This window comes from Drosophila santomea, chromosome X (genome assembly GCF_016746245.2).
Source record: "Drosophila santomea strain STO CAGO 1482 chromosome X, Prin_Dsan_1.1, whole genome shotgun sequence".
In the NCBI taxonomy this organism is placed as follows: domain Eukaryota; kingdom Metazoa; phylum Arthropoda; class Insecta; order Diptera; family Drosophilidae; genus Drosophila; species Drosophila santomea.
In genome coordinates, this window is record NC_053021.2 from 9,872,140 (window position 1) to 9,890,188 (window position 18,049).

General features: G+C 43.2%; 3 protein-coding genes across 5 annotated transcripts; 2 read left to right on the forward strand and 1 right to left on the reverse strand.

The window, feature by feature from the left end:
• Positions 1-38: 38 nt before the first annotated feature.
• On the reverse strand, positions 39-3,146 carry LOC120456604 (G1/S-specific cyclin-D2). The gene is made up of 6 exons (XM_039643514.1): positions 2,949-3,146; positions 1,997-2,681; positions 1,328-1,549; positions 1,086-1,260; positions 881-1,026; positions 39-821 (listed from the first exon to the last, which is right to left on the reverse strand). Exons 2-6 carry the CDS (start codon positions 2,567-2,569, stop codon positions 510-512), a joined length of 1,428 nt encoding a protein of 475 aa, XP_039499448.1. The 5' UTR covers positions 2,570-2,681; positions 2,949-3,146; the 3' UTR covers positions 39-509.
• Positions 3,147-4,312: 1,166 nt separating this feature from the next.
• Positions 4,313-14,257, forward strand: LOC120456083 (low-density lipoprotein receptor-related protein 4). 3 transcript variants are annotated; one of them, XM_039642674.1, is made up of 14 exons: positions 4,313-4,392; positions 5,301-5,505; positions 5,972-7,287; positions 7,349-7,470; positions 7,544-7,735; positions 7,799-9,264; positions 9,682-9,897; positions 9,966-11,197; positions 11,259-11,650; positions 11,718-11,843; positions 11,909-12,026; positions 12,085-12,583; positions 12,725-12,882; positions 12,946-14,257. In XM_039642674.1, exons 2-14 carry the CDS (start codon positions 5,454-5,456, stop codon positions 13,084-13,086), a joined length of 6,030 nt encoding a protein of 2,009 aa, XP_039498608.1. In that variant the 5' UTR covers positions 4,313-4,392; positions 5,301-5,453; the 3' UTR covers positions 13,087-14,257. The 3 variants fall into 3 exon arrangements, with proteins under 3 accessions (XP_039498608.1, XP_043862541.1, XP_039498609.1); XM_044006606.1 differs by lacking the exon at positions 4,313-4,392 and adding an exon at positions 4,848-5,045 and having other exon boundaries at positions 12,949-14,257; XM_039642675.2 differs by lacking the exon at positions 4,313-4,392 and adding an exon at positions 4,849-5,045.
• An 826-nt stretch (positions 14,258-15,083) lies between these two features.
• Positions 15,084-17,808, forward strand: LOC120455739 (gamma-aminobutyric acid receptor subunit alpha-2). Its single transcript, XM_039642161.1, has 6 exons — positions 15,084-15,379; positions 15,723-16,358; positions 16,418-16,500; positions 16,558-16,760; positions 16,873-17,445; positions 17,500-17,808. The coding sequence occupies exons 1-6, from the start codon at positions 15,333-15,335 to the stop codon at positions 17,806-17,808; spliced, it is 1,851 nt and encodes a 616-aa protein (XP_039498095.1). The 5' UTR covers positions 15,084-15,332.
• The last annotated feature ends 241 nt before the right edge of the window (positions 17,809-18,049 follow it).

The following is an 18,049-nucleotide window of genomic DNA, read 5'->3' on the forward strand; positions in this document are numbered from 1 at the left end:
AGTAAATTATACGAAAATATACACACGGAGACAATAAATTTGTTTTTCCTATTATTTATTTGCCAACTAGTATTATTTGTATCCAAATTAATCTTTAACATATTGGTTTTCTCTTTATGTTGGATGGTTTTTGTAAAACTTGCATTTAATAGTTCGTTCTTTTTTGGTTATCTGTGCAGGATTTCGAAAAGCTTATATACAAAAATAAAATGTTGCTTTACTGCTTACAATCAGTCTCGTTTTTATGTTTCATCCATTTGAAAGTTTCACGATGATTTTTTAAAACTATTTTATACAGAATATTTATGAAAAAATTTATAAAAACCCATAGTTTGGTAAAAAATAGTTGGGTAAATATAAAATACATCGGGTTAGATGTAAATTGTGTGATATTGGCCAATCTTACAGTGATCGGATTATTAGGATCCTATACAGTAGTAAAAATAGAGTAATATATAGTTTAAACTTAAACCTGGTATAACTATCATGTATAACTATCATTTGACACCTCAAAATGTAACGTCTTGTATCTCGTTTTGAGCCTGCGCCTGCATCTTGCACGTATGCGTTCGATGTGGTGCTGCGGACCCAAAGTTGTGCTGCTGCTGGTGCTGCTCCGCACAGTCGGCTGGAGCTTTCGGCAGTGGCAAGGATCTTATTGAGATTTGCGAGAGGTGCTGCGATTGGTGTATTTGGAAGCGCCCCTTGTAGTATAATGTTGACATTTGTGCCGGGTCAATGTTCACTAGAAATGGCTCCAGATTCCGACTGTGCTCCTTAAAGATGTCCTCCATGTGCAACATGCAATCCTGCACCTGAGCCTGGCCATAAGATTACAAATGAGCGCTACGTAACAACGCTGCTCCTTTGGCATACTTACTTGCTCCACGCTGGTCAGATCGGTCATAAGACTCAACAGGAAGTGCAGGTTGTGTCCCGAGCGCAGATGCCACTTTAAGCCGTTCATCGATGCTGCTATGCTCGACGCAGCTATGGTGCTGGCCGAGAACTTGGCGAATTTATGTTCTTCAAAGAGGGAGAAGAAACATTAGTACTTAAATTACGGACAATCATATGTGGCTTACCTTTTGCTGCCAGTGATATGAATGCCTGAGCATGTCCCCGCACTTTTCCAATGTTTATGTCTGGGAAGTTTTTACTTCCTATCGGCAGGCGCATCATCAGAAGCTCAAGAAAGTCCAAAGGAGTCACAGATGAGAGGTCCCAGCCCAAGCGGCTTAGCACATACAGCTCCCATTTCTTAAGATTCGAATAAAATAAAAACGTGTGTTCATGGTAGGCATTGTGTGACAAGAAAAGTACGTACAATCAAATCATCCTTGTAAATACTGTTGTCCGTATAAACAACCAGTAGATCCACCGAAAGAGCACGACAGCTGGGTTCACGGAGCTTCGAAGCCAGCAAGAGGCAAGCTGCGGCCAATATTTGTAGATGGGTCTTGCGTACTGATTTGCTCGAGAGAAATCGATCCATGTAATTTAATGCCAGTAACACGACCTCTTCCTGGCAATTTTCCTCAGCACACACCTGTGAACATAATGTATGCGTTCAATTAATGATTGAAAAAGGGAATGAAATGTTACAATGGGTGTGAGATAGGGACTTCTATACGAAATATGAATAAGTAAAACATTATTCAATCCAAAGTCCGTTCTACAATCAGAGAATCAAGTCAGAATTCAAATAAAAACATTAAAAATTCGTATTGTTTACATTACAAATGGATATTTACATTACAGCTGGGTATATTCGCTTCCCATAAACTTTAAAATCTCGGAAAGTGATTTTTGAAATAAACTGGAAAATAATATTTACTATATCTACTCAGATTGAAAATTGGTCCATCAACTAAGTAATATGTAATAATTTATGTAATCAACCCTTTTTCTAGAAGATAATTACTATAGAGTATACCACGGGCGACTAACTTAATTTGATTTGGATTCTTTATCTACATTTCGCTTAATTACTCACTTCCATCATCCATTCGGCGACAATTTTGCGCATCGGTGGCGTAATATCCTTCTGGATGCTAAAGTACGTGTCGGTAATCTTGTGGTGCTTCTCCTCGACCTTGAGGAAGTTCTCCAGACACCGATCCGAGTACAATGTAGGATCCCCGATGGCGGTGTTCACGTTGTCGGTTGCGGGTGGCTCGTCTGTTGTGGCCAGGCGTTCGTCGAAGCGTTGGCAATGTGACGTCGGTGGCTCCTGGCTGATGTAACGCGGATAACTTTGGATAGATTGGGTCGCTGTTGGTGGCGGCGGTGGTGGTGGTGGTGGAGGGGGCTCCAATTCTTCTGGATTCTTCGCAGCCGAGTCCACCGACGCGTATAAATACACCAGCTCCTTCATATTGCACACAACGGCGTTGTTCTGGGCATCGGGATTGGGATCGGATTCCACGGCTCCCATGGGCGAACATGATGATATCGATGATGAATCCCGAATGACCGCCGGTGTGGACATTTGCTGCTGGCGTTTGTTCAAACGATACAATGATGAATCAGATTCATAGACTATGTTTTCCGAGCATAAAAGATCCATTGTTTCGGCCAAAGGTTCGGTGTAAAGCTATGGGGTTCTCTCTCGCGTCACCCTCAAGCCATTTATGTATGCCGATTGATCAGGAACTTTGGGTAAGTCCGATATGAGAATACTGCGTACAATAAGAAATGATCACACATAAGTACATACACATGTATATTGTAACCTTTTTTTTCACATTTAATTCAAGTATTTGCTCAAGTATGGGCACACTGCTGGTATATATATTTGGTCCTGTTTGAACACAGGAATACGGCATATAACCCTATCAGCTTGGTTTATTCGTATGCACATTGCTTGTCTTTATTTACATATGTTTTCGACCTGCTCAGAAATAAGTCTTTCATCTCACACTATATACTTATGTACATGTACATACATGGCTATGTACGATCAGCTCGAGAACAAACGTTTTCACTTGCGCCTATTTTCGGGATTAGCACATTCCGACTAATTATTATTATTTACAAGTTGTACGGTACTCCATAGAGTAATAGAACTAAATTATTAAAAAAAAGTATAATTGAAGTTGCACACGTTTGCCACTTAACCGGCGTGGACAAAGCATTTATGTGAACCAGATAGTTACCTTGTATTAAAAAAAAAAACTAGTTCGGCTTGCCATGCTCGTAGTTATAGCCTTTGCACACTGCGATCTGTTAAGCATATCGATCTTCATCGATGATTAGTTTTCTTTTGATCGGAAATGCTTGCGAAATATAAGAGGGGAACCACCTTATTTATTTTCATGCTGTTTCTTTGTGAAATGTCTTGCATAGAGTGTTATTTTTTAGAATAATAAAAACTTTTAAAAATGGGTTTGATGCACAATAAAAAGATGAAACACTTCTTGTAAAAACCAATTCTAAGCTTCTACAAAATTTGCAAAACATTTGTTTTATTTTAAATAAGCTATGTGAGCTTATTGTGTTGAACGATCAATTTAATTTTGATCGGAGTTTCACATCTTTCAAATATTCCAATCATTCCAACTTTGATTTGCCAAAATCAAAAATACTAAAATATGCTATGGTGCTGCCACCTAGCATTCGCATAAGGATGACACTGCATAGCCGATCTTTCTGCAAGTCATATATTTAACGATCGTGGTCAACGACAAAATGGTCAGTGGTGCAAAACTAACTGGCATCACCCAACTAAGTTTTAAATTAAAGCTGCGCTTAAAGATTCTTTAACGCTTACAAAGAGCATTAAATAACCGTTATTTTCTTTGGATATAATGAAAAGTACTTACATATAATCCTAGTAGAATGTTAGTAAAACTTAAAATGATAAATTCCAAAACAATTTTTACCCATAAAAGATAAAACTCCTGCTGCTTTGCCTAAAAATGAATGAAATATTGATAACAGGGAATGAAGATTTCGCGAATTACGGAATGTTTGACAGAGGATAAACAATATTAACCTGTGGATCTCTTCCCAGAAATGATTGTAAATGTACACATATACACATCGACATTAAAATGGACTTACTTGTCCATTGACCCAGTTTTGATGCTGCAGTTTCGTTCTTCGCTGGAAAAACTGTAGCGTCGAGGATGCTTTCAATAATACAATCCTTAATTGGGCTCGCATTTTGCTAACTTTGTTGTTGCAAATTAATTTATCCCCACTCTCGAAACACAGACAAAAGCTTCTTGCTTCCCAGAAAAGCTTAAGGATTCGGAGAAAACTTTTAACAGCGCACGAGAGTTGAGTGGAACACTCGCGTCCTCCGACTTCGCTTTCGCGTCAGAGGGATGCTGTAATCCCCTGAAATTTTATATTCGTTATATTCCCGAAGAAGACAAGAGACGTGCTGTACGAAAATAATTTTTCATTCACGTAAATTACCCACACAAATGTGTGCGGAACAATTAGCTGATTCAATTGTTCTTGTCGTTTGCTAAATTGGAATTGAAAAGTGCCAAAGTTTCAGGAGGTTCTTTTTGTTTAATAATACTGTGTTTAATATGCATATGTTTGCATGTGTGGTGCGCATGACACACATACATAAATGCCAACAAAGTCCCAAAAATCGCATTCGTTCGCAGGACGTTATAAACACCTTTATACACATCTTGGAAATGCCAAACTCAGTGCCAAGCCCACGCAACTTATAAATAGGATATATATTGAATGAAGTAGTGACATGAGTGGATAAGAAGTGCCGCATGACATTTAATCCATTGGTCCTGGACCTACAAAGTAATCATCATGTTGCGATTTAACCTTCCGTTTAGTGAGACAACGTAATGCGAAAAATGTTGAGGGCGTACATCGCAATGTTTTTTTTTTAATTGTTTAACTAAAAGTGTATAAATCGCAAAAATGCCAGTGCCACAATAAGAAAATAATAAGCAACAGAAGTAACCTAGTGCTTGCAAATGAGATGAATAAAATAAAATTTATTGAGTGACACCTACGCAAAGATCAAGTGTGCTTGAGTGTAAAATATACAACATATACAGCAGGTGGGCGGGTTTTGCGCATAGTAACCAACCTCCCCCGAGCCCCAAGCCAAAACTTTTGATTATGCATCCAATAACCAGACAAAAAATCATTAACTGAATTTCATTATTTTAAAAGTTACGCCCCGCCCCCTCCGGAAAACAAATTCCAAACTCTAGATCCACCTCGGTAGCAAAATATGTTATACGCAAGCGCTCAATACGAAAACTTCCTTCACTCTCCCTCCCACCCATCTCACCCACTCTTTCTCTTAACAGAATCGAAACAACAGTTAGCGGAGAGCAACATTACAGCAGCAGCAGCATCCGCTTAGCAGAGCAGCAAATGCTTCGGCAGCAAAAGCAGTAAAGCTCGCCACCGCTACTACGTTACGTGCCTATGAGTGGGCGAGTTTGTGTACATGTCTGGACATGTATTTGACAGCCTTTCCCTTTTGGCCATTGGTATGCTTCGTGTGGCTCTGTAAGTATTATTGCCCTCGGATACACGGATACGAATACGAATAGGATTCGTTTTGGGAGGGAGGGGATCTCTGTTAACGCCCACGATGTGGGATTGGACCAACAGCACTTTTCCTCAATGAAAACTTGCCCAGGAAAACTGGCCAATTGAGCAAATTCTCAGCTTAGGGGGTTTAATTGAAATATATGCAATCTATAATGTATACACGGCATCATAGGACCAGCAACGAGTTTATTTCATTTTTTTAAATTTATGATATGGGAGAATGTGAAAGGAGTTGTATTTTTATAAGAAATTCCAATGGTATGGGTGCAATTGCAAATCGTGTCATTTGCTGTCTGTTTTGAAGGAGGATGAGGGTTTTATTTGAACTACTTGTAGAACATGATGACGATGATGATGATGATGTGGGGCATCAAAATAGTCATAATCAAAACTAATCAGAAGTAAATGGTCCTTTGACTAGGTCTCGGTCTAGGCGACTTGACGAAACTTGCTGTGAAACGTAACGCGCCCCATTATGGAATTCAACCGACAAACGCACTGGGTCGTTGGGATTGGAATAAGCACAAGCAGCTGCACTCGGATGCCAGGATTGGGCATTTAGAGGCGGGCAACGAGTCGCGGGAGGACCAGCTGTCGGAGGAGCTGGGCAAGTTTGGCGAGAAGCTCTTTCCCGTCTCCAACTATCCGCCCTATCAGCAGAATAGCGAGGATAGCCAGGAGGTGCATCACAGTGGCGAGGGTAGATTGCATACAATGGAATCGTCTGTGCCATCCAAGACCAGAGTACCCGGTGGCAGCAACGGCAACGATACACCCAAGTTCCGGAATATTGGCGCCCAGCGGGGCCGTACCGAAGTAGCCGGCATACGCGAGACTGATCGAATCAGTTCACGTGGTCGAGATGGTTTTATTGGTGGGCCCAGTAACAAACAGAAGCCCTTTAGAGTCAATCTGGCCGTTCTCGTGCAGGATGATCCCAGTCAACCGGGTGAGACGTACTCCAATTGCCAGAACTCGAATGAATCCGATGAGAACTGCAATCCCGACGAGGATGCAGTGCCGAATTTGCAAAGGGATTGCGAGAAGACCGGGCTACATGTGATGTGCCCGCGAACCTTTCGATGCATTAGCAAGTATTGGCTCTGCGATGGCGATGATGACTGCGGTGATTACTCGGATGAGACGCACTGCGGCGCCAGGACGAATTGTACAGAGGATCAGTTCGAGTGTCTCAATGGGTTCTGCATTCCACGAACGTGGGTCTGCGACGGTGAGAACGATTGCAAGGACTTCTCCGACGAGACCCACTGCAATCGCACCACCTGCACGGATGAGCACTTCACCTGCAACGATGGCTACTGCATCTCCCTGGCCTTCCGCTGCGATGGTGAGCACGATTGCAATGACAACTCGGATGAGCTCAAGTGTGCGGCGGTCATAAACAGCTGTCCGGAGGGCGAGTTCAAGTGCCGCGGCGGACTGGGTGGGGCAGGTGGGCCCAGTGGCCAGTGTATACTCAATCGCTTCCGTTGCGATGGCGACAACGACTGCGGCGACTGGAGTGACGAGGAGAACTGCCCCCAGAAACCATCACTATGTACCTCGAACGAATACAAGTGTGCCGATGGCACCTGTATCCCAAAACGCTGGAAGTGTGACAAGGAGCAGGATTGCGACGGCGGAGAAGACGAGAACGATTGCGGCAGTGTGGGTTCGGAGCATCCATTGACCTGCGGATCCGATGAGTTCACCTGCAACAATGGGCGCTGTATTCTGGTATGACATGTGGTGTCGCCTCATCTTCTGTTACTCATTGAGTTTCTTGTTGTCCATGCAGAAAACTTGGCTCTGCGATGGCTATCCAGATTGCGCGGCTGGAGAGGATGAGGTTGAGTGCCACCTACAATGCGACCTGGGACAATTTTTATGCCCAACCAAACAAAACCTAACAAATCTTAAGTGAGTTACATTGGTCACGATGTGCTCCTAAAGCAGTCAATACAATTCCCCATTTCCCGATTGTGTTTTCCAGGATATGTGTTCATCAGAAGCACATTTGCGATGGCCACAACGAATGTCCAGCCGGCGAGGATGAGGCCGACTGTCCCAAGGAGCGCAAGTGCTCGGAACCGAGTCCTTGCGAGCAACTCTGCATTGAAACCACTGCAGGATTGAACGAGTGTGCCTGTCGACTTGGTTATGTCATGGACAAAAACAAAGTTAAGTAAGTGCTCAATTATTTACAGTGTATTTCGAACGATATTAATGTGATGACACGATTGATTAGCTGCACGGATATAGATGAATGCCAGTACCTGACCAGTCCGGTTTGCTCACAAAAATGCCACAACACTATGGGTTCCTTTAAGTGCTCCTGCGAAACGGGCTACATACTTCGTCCAGATCTGAGATCCTGCAAAGCACTGGGTGGTGCGATGACCCTGCTGGTGGCCAACCGCTGGGACATACGACGGGTGACATTGAGTAATAACCGGTATACGGCGATTGTGAAGGGACTCCACAATGCAATCGCACTGGACTTCCACCACCGCAAGGGCCTGATGTTCTGGTCCGACGTGTCCACCGATGTCATCAAGATGGTGTATATGAATGGGACGCGAGTTCGAGACGTCATCAAATGGGGTCTGGAGTCGCCGGGTGGCATTGCCGTCGACTGGATACACGATCTGCTTTTCTGGACGGATTCGGGCACGAGGCGTGTCGAGGTCTCCAATTTCCAGGGTAACCTGCGCACTGTCATCGCTTCCTATGATCTGGACAAGCCGCGGGCCATTGTTGTGCATCCGGGAGAGGCGTTGGCCTTCTGGAGCGACTGGGGACCGAATCCGAAGATAGAGCGCGCCTACATGGATGGAACACAGCGAAAAGTAATCATATCAAAGGGTGTGACCTGGCCAAATGGTTTGGCAATTGACTTCCCCAACAGCAAGCTCTACTGGGCCGATGCCAAACAGCATGCCATCGAATGCTCCAATTTGGATGGCAGTGATCGGAACAAGATCCTCAGCACCCACTTACCACATCCATTTGCCCTCACTCTCTTCGAGGACACCATGTACTGGACGGACTGGAATACAAAGACTGTGTCGGCGGCGGACAAGATAACGGGCAAGGAGTTCAGAGCGGTCCATGAGAATTTCCATTTCCCGATGGACATCCATGCCTATCATCCGGCTCGACAGCCGGAGTATGCTGATCGTTGCCAAAAGGATCGGCGTGGTCTGCGTGGCGGGTGTTCCCATCTCTGTTTGCCCAACCAGACATCGCGTCGATGCGGATGTCCGATTGGACTTTCGCTGAAGGAGGATGGCAAGACGTGTAAGAGTACGGCCGACAAACTGGTGCTGGTGGCACGGCGCAAGGACATACGCTTGAGGCATCTGAGGGATAATCAAGCGGATCCCAACGATGTTGATATGATTGTACCGCTGGATAACCTGAAGCATGCCGTCGCACTGGATTGGTGCAGCGACACGGACTTCATCTATTGGACAGACGTGGAGCGCAGCACCATCAATAAGGCGCATCTCAATGGCAGCTACCAGCAGCGAGTGGTGCACTCGAATCTGGTGTCGCCAGTGGGTCTGGCACTCGACTGGATAACCGATAAACTCTATTGGACAGATCCGTCGACGAATCGCATTGAGGTCGCCACCACGAATGGAAAGATGCGCACCTTGCTCATATGGGAGAAGCTGTACAAGCCACGGGATATCGTTGTAAACCCGATTGGTTAGTTAAACACGTTTCACTTATCTATGTCATGTATTGGTGTGTACAGCTGTAAGAAGGTACGCCGATCCTTATGTCGGTGTACTCATTAAGATACTTGCTAATGTCCTGCATGAACTGGAGGTCCTTTTTGGTACTCCATTATACTTGTAACAGTCGATTCGTCATTTGCACGCTGACACTCAATCTAGAGAGTTAAAACACTCGAGTTCTATGCTCAGGTACGCCCTGGTTTTGGCTTTCGAACGCATGTCCCAATTTACTTATTAAAATGCCAACAATATCAATGTGCATTCATCACCATTTTGTGCCAGCGTTTTAACAAGTAACTGGGCCCCCACACATGTAATCAATTGTTATTTTTTATATTCTAGGGGTATATCTATTGTGCTAATTGTTGTTACTTGCCATTTTCAGAGGGCTTCATGTTTTGGTCGGATTGGGGTGATGATCCGATGATTGAACGCGCCAATATGGATGGACATGAGCGCGTCACCATCACATCGAAGAAACTGATATATCCCAATGGCCTGGCGATTGATTACGAGAAAAGCAAGATCTACTTCGTTGATGGTGGCACAAAGACGTTGGAGAACATGAATTTCGATGGCAGCGGACGCCAAGTTATTCTAAGTAAGTGTTCACTAATGATTCAGTTGGTTGACCAACTTGTAACCTAATATACTTCGCCTTATGCACAGATGGACTTGGCCATCCCTTCGGCTTGGATGTGAACGAGGGCCGTGTGTTTTGGACCGATTGGGATACCAAGTCGGTGATGAGCGCCAATAAGCTGACTGGCAAGGACACCAATGTCATCATCGCCAATAGCACGGACCTGATGGACATCCGGGTGTTCCATCGCACTCGCAGGCGCATCTTCAACGCCTGCGACAAGTTGAATGGCGGTTGCTCGCACCTCTGCCTCCTGAATCCCACCAGTTACACCTGTGCCTGCACCGTGGGAGTTCAGCTAAAGGAGGATAGGCACACATGCTCCGAAGGACCCACGCAGTACATACTGTTTGCACACAGAATCGATATAAGGCAAATATCATTGGATTTCGATCACCTGATCGATGTGGTGCTGCCACTGCCGCCGATCTCAAATGCGGTGGCTCTGGATGTCGACCGGAAGACGGGCTACATCTATTGGTCGGACACCATTGAGAACGTGATCATGAGCTCGAGTCCAGATGGTCTGCACGTCCAGAAGATCGTTGGCGATAGCCTGGAGAATCCCGATGGCCTGGTCGTCGATTCGATTGGCCGTACTATTTATTGGGCCGATGCCGGTCGTCACACCATCGAAGTGGCCAGTCTGGATGGTAGCAATCGTCATGTGATTGCCTACAAGGATCTGGAGTCGCCGCGTGGCTTGGCGCTGGATTACGAGGCTGGCCTCTTGTTCTGGACCGACTGGGGGCACTATCGCAAGATTGAGAGATCCCATTTGGATGGCAACGAGAGGTCACGCATTGTGACCGCCAATCTTGGATGGCCCAATGGTCTGTCCCTCGATTTGAAGAGCAAGCGAATCTACTGGGTCGATGCCCGCCTGAAGACCATCGATTCCTGCGATTATACCGGCAATCAGCGGAAGTTGATCATGTCATCGCTGCACCATCCGTACGCACTAGCTCTGTCGGATGATAATATTTATTGGACGGACTGGAAGTCGAAGGCGTTGCACATGACGGAGAGACGTAACATCAGTGCCAAGCGGGATATAATCACCAATATCGATGGGCTGATGGACATCAAGATCATCTATCAGAATCAGAATCAATCAACGATGAAAAATGTCTGTGGAAATAACAACGGCAACTGTTCGCATCTATGTCTACGTAATCCATCTGGATATTCATGTCAATGCCCCATTGGATTGCGATTGCGCCAGAATAGCACAACCCAGTGTCAAAATCTACCAGAGGTACGGTCTAACTAACTATACTAACTATTAGCAAACCCAACTAAAGTTAGAATTCTTTCAGGACTATCTTCTAATTGCTTTGCGTTCGGGAATTGGCATGATTTCGTTAAATTCCGGAGATTTCATGGACGTCGTTTTGCCCATAAACGGAGTGCATGGAGCAGTCGTTCTCGATTACCATTACCGAAAGAACCTACTCTTCTTTGCCGACGTTAACTTGGATGTCATTCGTAGAGTTAACCTGTTGAACTTAACCGAGAGCAAGGTGATTGTCGGTACGGATGTGCTCACGCCCAATGGAATAGCCGTCGACTGGATTGCGGATAATCTGTATTGGTCCGATACTGATCGCAAACTAATCGAAGTGTCTCGCCTTGATGGAAGCTGTCGCAAGAGGATCGTCGAGGATAACTTGGGTGATCCACGCTCACTGATTGTGCATCCAAAGAAAGCGTAAGTACCGCTCTATCCGTATCATGTAGTTACTATTTGCCATTAATGTACTACGATGTCTTTGTAGCTACCTGTTTTGGTCGGATTGGAGCTCGCCTGCGAAGATCGAACGCAGCTACTTGGATGGCTCAAATCGCACGGTGATTATAACATCCGGCATCGGCTTCCCAACGGGCCTCACCATTGATTTCACGTTAGTTACTTTATGCGGTGCCTTAACTTGTATAATCCGTCATAATTATTATGATTATTTTGCAGCAATCGCCGATTGCTTTGGGCCGACGCCTTGGAGGACAACATCGGGCAGGTTGATTTCAATGGCAAACGTCGTCAGACCATTGTTCCTTATGCACCCCATCCTTTTGGTCTGACTTTGGTAAGGATGACTAAGGATGATGCCCTTCAAAATGCACTAATACGAAACTTTAATTTAGTTTGAAAACAGTATATTCTGGACGGACTGGTACAACAAGTCGGTGTATCGGTCGCAAAAACTGCCGCGTAGTGGATATGGCAATCCGTTTGAGGTGCGCGATGCCCTAAGTGGCGCACTGGATATACGCGCTGTATCGCTGAACCGTCAGCCCAAAAGTGTGAATCACTGTGCCCAGGATAATGGAGGCTGTACGCATCTCTGTCTCAATCGCAATGTGGACTACGTGTGTGCCTGTCCGGATGTGTTGGATCCCAAAGATGTGGCATGCTCCATCAAGCCGAAGGTTTTGGTGCACGCCAATTTGGAGAACGATCAATTGTTGGAATATTCCGACGAATCCACCGATGATTCCACACCGCCTGAGCTACTGGGCGAGTCCAATAACCATGGTGATGATGGCCATACGAAGAAGAGTGATCAGGAGAGGGAGTTCTTTGTGCTCGTGGCGCTGGGCGTGGTCATTGTTATGGTGGTCATCATAATACTTGTTATTTTCAGTAAGCAAATGTTGATGTTCGGTGGCGGTAAAGAAATCTCTGGAGTCCTGAGATATCTAGAGATTTCTTTGACCTTCACAATGATATTAATTTCATTTCGAAACTAATCTTTATACCATACCAATTATGCTCTACTTACAGTGCTTGCTTTCAACACGAGCAAGAAGAAAAACAAACGCAATTCCCGCGGCTCCAGTAGATCAGTACTAACCTTCTCAAATCCAAACTACAACGTTGATGGCACGCCGATGGAGCCAAAGACGAATATATGGAAGCGTTTTAAGTACGACAAAACCCATGTAAGTCAACTGACACGATTGAAGCATCGAAAGTGCTCGACTTATATTCGCAATCCTTTTTAGCAGGAACGGGCCGGGGTCTACGAAGAGCGGAGTCTCACCACGGAGACGGCTTCCTCGAGCCTCTTTGTACCGACTCCATCGCCGATGGCGTCGCCATCAACAAAAACAATCCAACTGACAACGCTCTCGACTATCACATAGCTGGCATAAATAGTAAATAGTTGTAAATGGCCCACAAAAGGGAATTCTCTGAAACCATTTACCGATTCATGCCATTATCGTGATTGATTTGATTGTAAATGTGAAAAAGAAAACTGTTTTTAATTTGCTCTTGAAACCCCAGTAGAAAATTCTGTACTTTTTTTGTGATTTTTTTTTTGTTTTTTTGTGAAAGTGCAAACGTGTCCTGTTAAAGCTCAAAACATGGGGGTTTTAAGATAATACAAAATGAATATATTATATATGTAATATGATATATTATTCAATTATGTAATCAGTAAATTATTTTCCTATTTTGTAATAATAAGTAATAACTATTAAGTAATTCGGGTGCTTCAACTTTGAAACAAAAGAATATCCTACTGTTGGGCGCGTTTTTTGTTTGCTGATCACGAAATCGATATTGAAAATTGAAATGACCATAACATGGTTAATGTTTATGTCTGATTGCCAATGATAAAATCATTGTCAAGTCCAATCATAAACAACACAGACAGTGCAAGCGGAAGTCCTTGGGTGACTTCCGTTTCCGCGTCGCGATAAAGTGCAAATGTCGAAAAACTTCTAGTTCTCTTATTTTATAAATGTATGTGCTAGACTGTTGATTTAAGTCTGTATGCAAAATTGTAATGTATGCAAACGTAATTAAACGAAGAGGTGTTAACAACAATTTCCAGAGCCCAAGGAATACAAACATCGTTTGTGGTTCCCATGGTTCACATAAATGTTATTAAACGGGTTTTGGTTTTAAGACATGTTTTTTCAAAATACGAAAATCGCGAACTTAATTCCATTCAGGGATTCGGCAAAATATCTGGTAACTTAAGTTTTCTATCCGTGTTTGTAAATATATTTTTTGCTTGCAGATGTATAAACTATTAAATACACAAATAAGCATTCTTTTATTTGCTCAACAATTTCGGGGCAACATGATTTTCGTCATATCTTTTTTACTCTATTTTGTGAATTTCCTATGTTCTTGGCATTTTTACGCTAAATCGAGAGGGTATCATAATTTTGGCCAGAATAGATTGTAATTTTTGTAAAGGTACTAAAAGAGTTAAAGGTTTCGTGTTTTTAGCGAGAATGCAAAATGTAAGGAAATGTTTACCATCGGGGATGATCATTCTGGATATATGTGGTAATATCTACATTAAATGTTGTTACGAATTTACTTAGTGTATCTAATGTGTGTTTTATTTTTTGTGTTGTTCGACTTTCATTTCGAAAATTAACGACATAAAAGTGCCATTGCCTAATTCGATTATATGCACATCGGTACGTAAGTATTTCTGAGTATCCCATTGCCTTTGGCACCGCTCACGGATTAGAGTGAGAGCGGAGATATACAAGTTGGACATAAGGATAATGTCTCTCAAAAGCTTAATCTTAATGAGCTTTACAAAAGCCTAGCTGGGCTTTTCCACCTCGTGCCATGGTTTCTACAAAATTTGCTTTCACGATAAACTTTTGAACAGAAATAATTCAAATAATAAATCCTTATACAGTAAAAACATATTTAAAAACTTAAATAGAACCCGATTCAAAATATTTAGTTGACGGTTTAGCTCGAGCACGGTTTTTTGCCGGTAAAAGCTCGTCGTATTCGTCGCGGGAGTCAATGCGAGGATCCAGGTCAATGCTCCAATTTAGAGCGAAAAATGCATTCGTATCTTGAATTTACTTTGGAGTTCATGGACCTTGGCTTGATCGAAATGCGATCGGGCAGGTTTTTTATTTAACTTACAATGTTCATTCGTTTGTCCTAACTAAATTTATTTTTTTATTTAAAAAAAAAATTATCCCACAACCAAGTTTTTTATAATAAATTCCACCAGAAATTAATTTAGAATTTTCCATTTAACATTCGTTGTAAACTTTTGCATGCCCAAGCTTGTGCTTTTTTGCAATCATCTAATGTACTGGGTGTCGCTTAAATTTCATGCGTGCTGCCTGTTCTAATGCGAAAAAAGGGTTTTGCCACTAATGGACATAAAGTAAAAGGCGTCTTGACTTAATTGCAACATGCTTTGCGCATGGCGAATACAAACTGTGCCAGCGGCTATTGATGCTGCATTATATAAAGCACGTCACAACATGCAGCACTTTCAATACGGACAAGTCCAAATAGTGATGAGAATGTCGGGATTTCGGTGTGCAGCGGTATAACAAAAAAAGGGCACATCCAGTAAAAAATATATACAATAAAATCCCCTAAACCTAAAGTGATGTTAAAAATGGTTCGAGCATTGCTAGTTCCATTCCTTATAATCGGGTGAGTTTTCCAACAGAAGTTAGTTCTTTAACTAGAATGTAGATTTGAATTTATCCTTCTGTATACTAAGTACTCAACAAAATTTGGGGTATACAAAAATTAATCAAGCTAAGTGCCGTCTCAAAATAATTTGACTGACACTTGCAGCAATGAAATATTAATCCATGCCCATCCATATTCGAAAATGCAGCACACAACGGCTTGTGACTTAGCTAAAACGGAAAGCAATCAATAAAAGTTGACAAAAGAGTCGATTGATTTTATAATCCCTACACTCTGGGCGGAAGTGAATGGAAGTGAAAGGACAGCAGATAATTTATTCAAACTTATATCAATGTTTCAGATTTATAATCCACTTCTGTACGTGTGACGATGGCACTTCCTCAGATCTTCTGTATATAAAGACTTTGGAGCCCGCGGCGATTTTAACCAAAATGCCGAATATAACAAATGAGTTCAGTTCAAGAATCTTCAATTCTTTTCGCATATTGCCATCGTCTAAACCAAAAACAAATGGATCGCTCAACCGGAGTCAAAGCCCCACAAACTTAAGTTATTTCTCCGAGATTTCCAATCAAAGACGAGTTCGACGAAAGGCAGCGGCCGACATGCTAAGCCGTAATATTTCGATGATTTTGGAAAACCTACTCAAGCGCTACGAGCAATCCCAACTGCCCACTCATGGCCAGGGCGTTCCGACGGTGGTGCAAACGAATATCCTAATCCGGAGCATGGGACCCGTGTCCGAATTGGACATGGACTACTCGATGGACTGCTATTTCAGGCAGTACTGGCGGGACAAACGGCTGAGCTTCAAGGGACCCATCAAGAGTCTATCGCTGAGCATCAAAATGCTGGACAAGATCTGGAGACCTGACACGTACTTTTACAACGGCAAGCACTCGCAAATTCACATGATTACTGTGCCCAACAAATTGCTCAGACTGGATCAGAATGGTGGCATTCTTTATTCAATGAGGTGTGTTAAGAAATTTCATTCTAAATACCTTAAATAATCAATATTTTTGAGTAATATAGACTGACAATTAAGGCCACATGTCCCATGGAGCTGCAAAACTTTCCAATGGACAGGCAATCATGCCCCCTAGTAATTGGAAGTTGTAAGTTTATTAACATTTATATATTCACCTTGTTATATTCCCCTTTCAATTCATTAGATGGCTATATCAACCAACAGCTAATCTATGAATGGAAAAATCAGGACGATGCGGTGTCCTTTGTTCCAGGAATGACTTTAAATCAATTCGACCTCATTAGCATGATGCATCGCAATTTCACAACAGTTCGTCGCGAAGGCGATTTTTCAGTCCTGCATGTGGCTTTTAATCTCAAACGTCACACAGGATACTTCCTCATTCAAGTAAGATACACATAAATACATTAAATAGTATTTACAACTACAACTTGTGTAATCCTCTGAAATATTCTTTAAACATCCGTATTAACTAATTGGTCTTTACGATGCGGTTTAGGTATATGTTCCCTGTATACTGATCGTGGTTTTGTCATGGGTCTCCTTCTGGATACATCGCGAGGCCACCAGTGACAGAGTGAGTCTGTGCGTGACCTCAGTGCTGACCCTATCCACCATTAGTCTGGACTCACGAACCGATTTGCCAAAAGTCAAGTACGCCACAGCTTTGGATTGGTTTCTATTGATGAGCTTTCTATACTGCATTGCCACTCTGTTGGAATTTGCCGGAGTCCACTACTTCACGAAACTCGGAAGCGGAGAGAGTCCTCAGCTGGAGGATCAGTGGGAGGACATCTGCATAGCCAACTCATTATCGGATCATGCCGGTGAGGTCGATGGTGATGGTGAAGCTGAAGCTGACGCTGATCCATTTGCGGATGAGGACTCCAGTGATGGTAGCGAAAATGATGAAAACGAGGGCGGCGTCAGTGAGTCCGTTGAGTCGAAAAGCGGTGTCTGTGTCTGCAATAAAAACGATGCTCTCGGATTGGAATATGAGGTTTCGTTACAGAATTCACTAGCTGGAGCTGGTTTTCTCAAAAGAAATGCAATCTTTTGCCCCACATATACGGTGAGTTAAGTTTTAATGTACCAAAAAAGCAACTTGAATTCGTTTATTTATCAGGACCCATCGTATATCCTGCCAAACACCATGGAGAGAACCACCCAAACGGAGCCCCCGGCCGTTTCCCGATTGCATCAGATGTGGATGTGCCTGAAGAGCGACAACAGTTTCCGGAAACAACGAGAACGCAACGCGGCGGCCCAAAAGAGCGAACAAGGTGGCGCCAACTGCTATGTCAATAGTGTATCCCTAATCGATAGGGTGGCGCGTATTGCCTTCCCCATGTCCTTCGCATTTCTGAACCTACTGTACTGGTGGGCATACGGCATGTACAAAAAGGAGTTCTCATGGTCCAATATGAAGGCATAGAGTTGATTAATAAACGTTGATTCTAAAATTGAATTGATTTTTGAATGGATGCCACTTGGGCACTGTTTTGCCGGCAAAAGCTCGTCGTGCGGTGGGTGACCGCAATAAATGTGTCTTAAGTGCCAATCAATCCGTTTCTATTTCTGGATCTGTGTCAGTGTGTTCAAATGCATTGCTCGGACATTTTTGTAGGACAATTTTTGAAGCAATAGGGTTGCATGTTTTCAGCGAAACAAGAAAA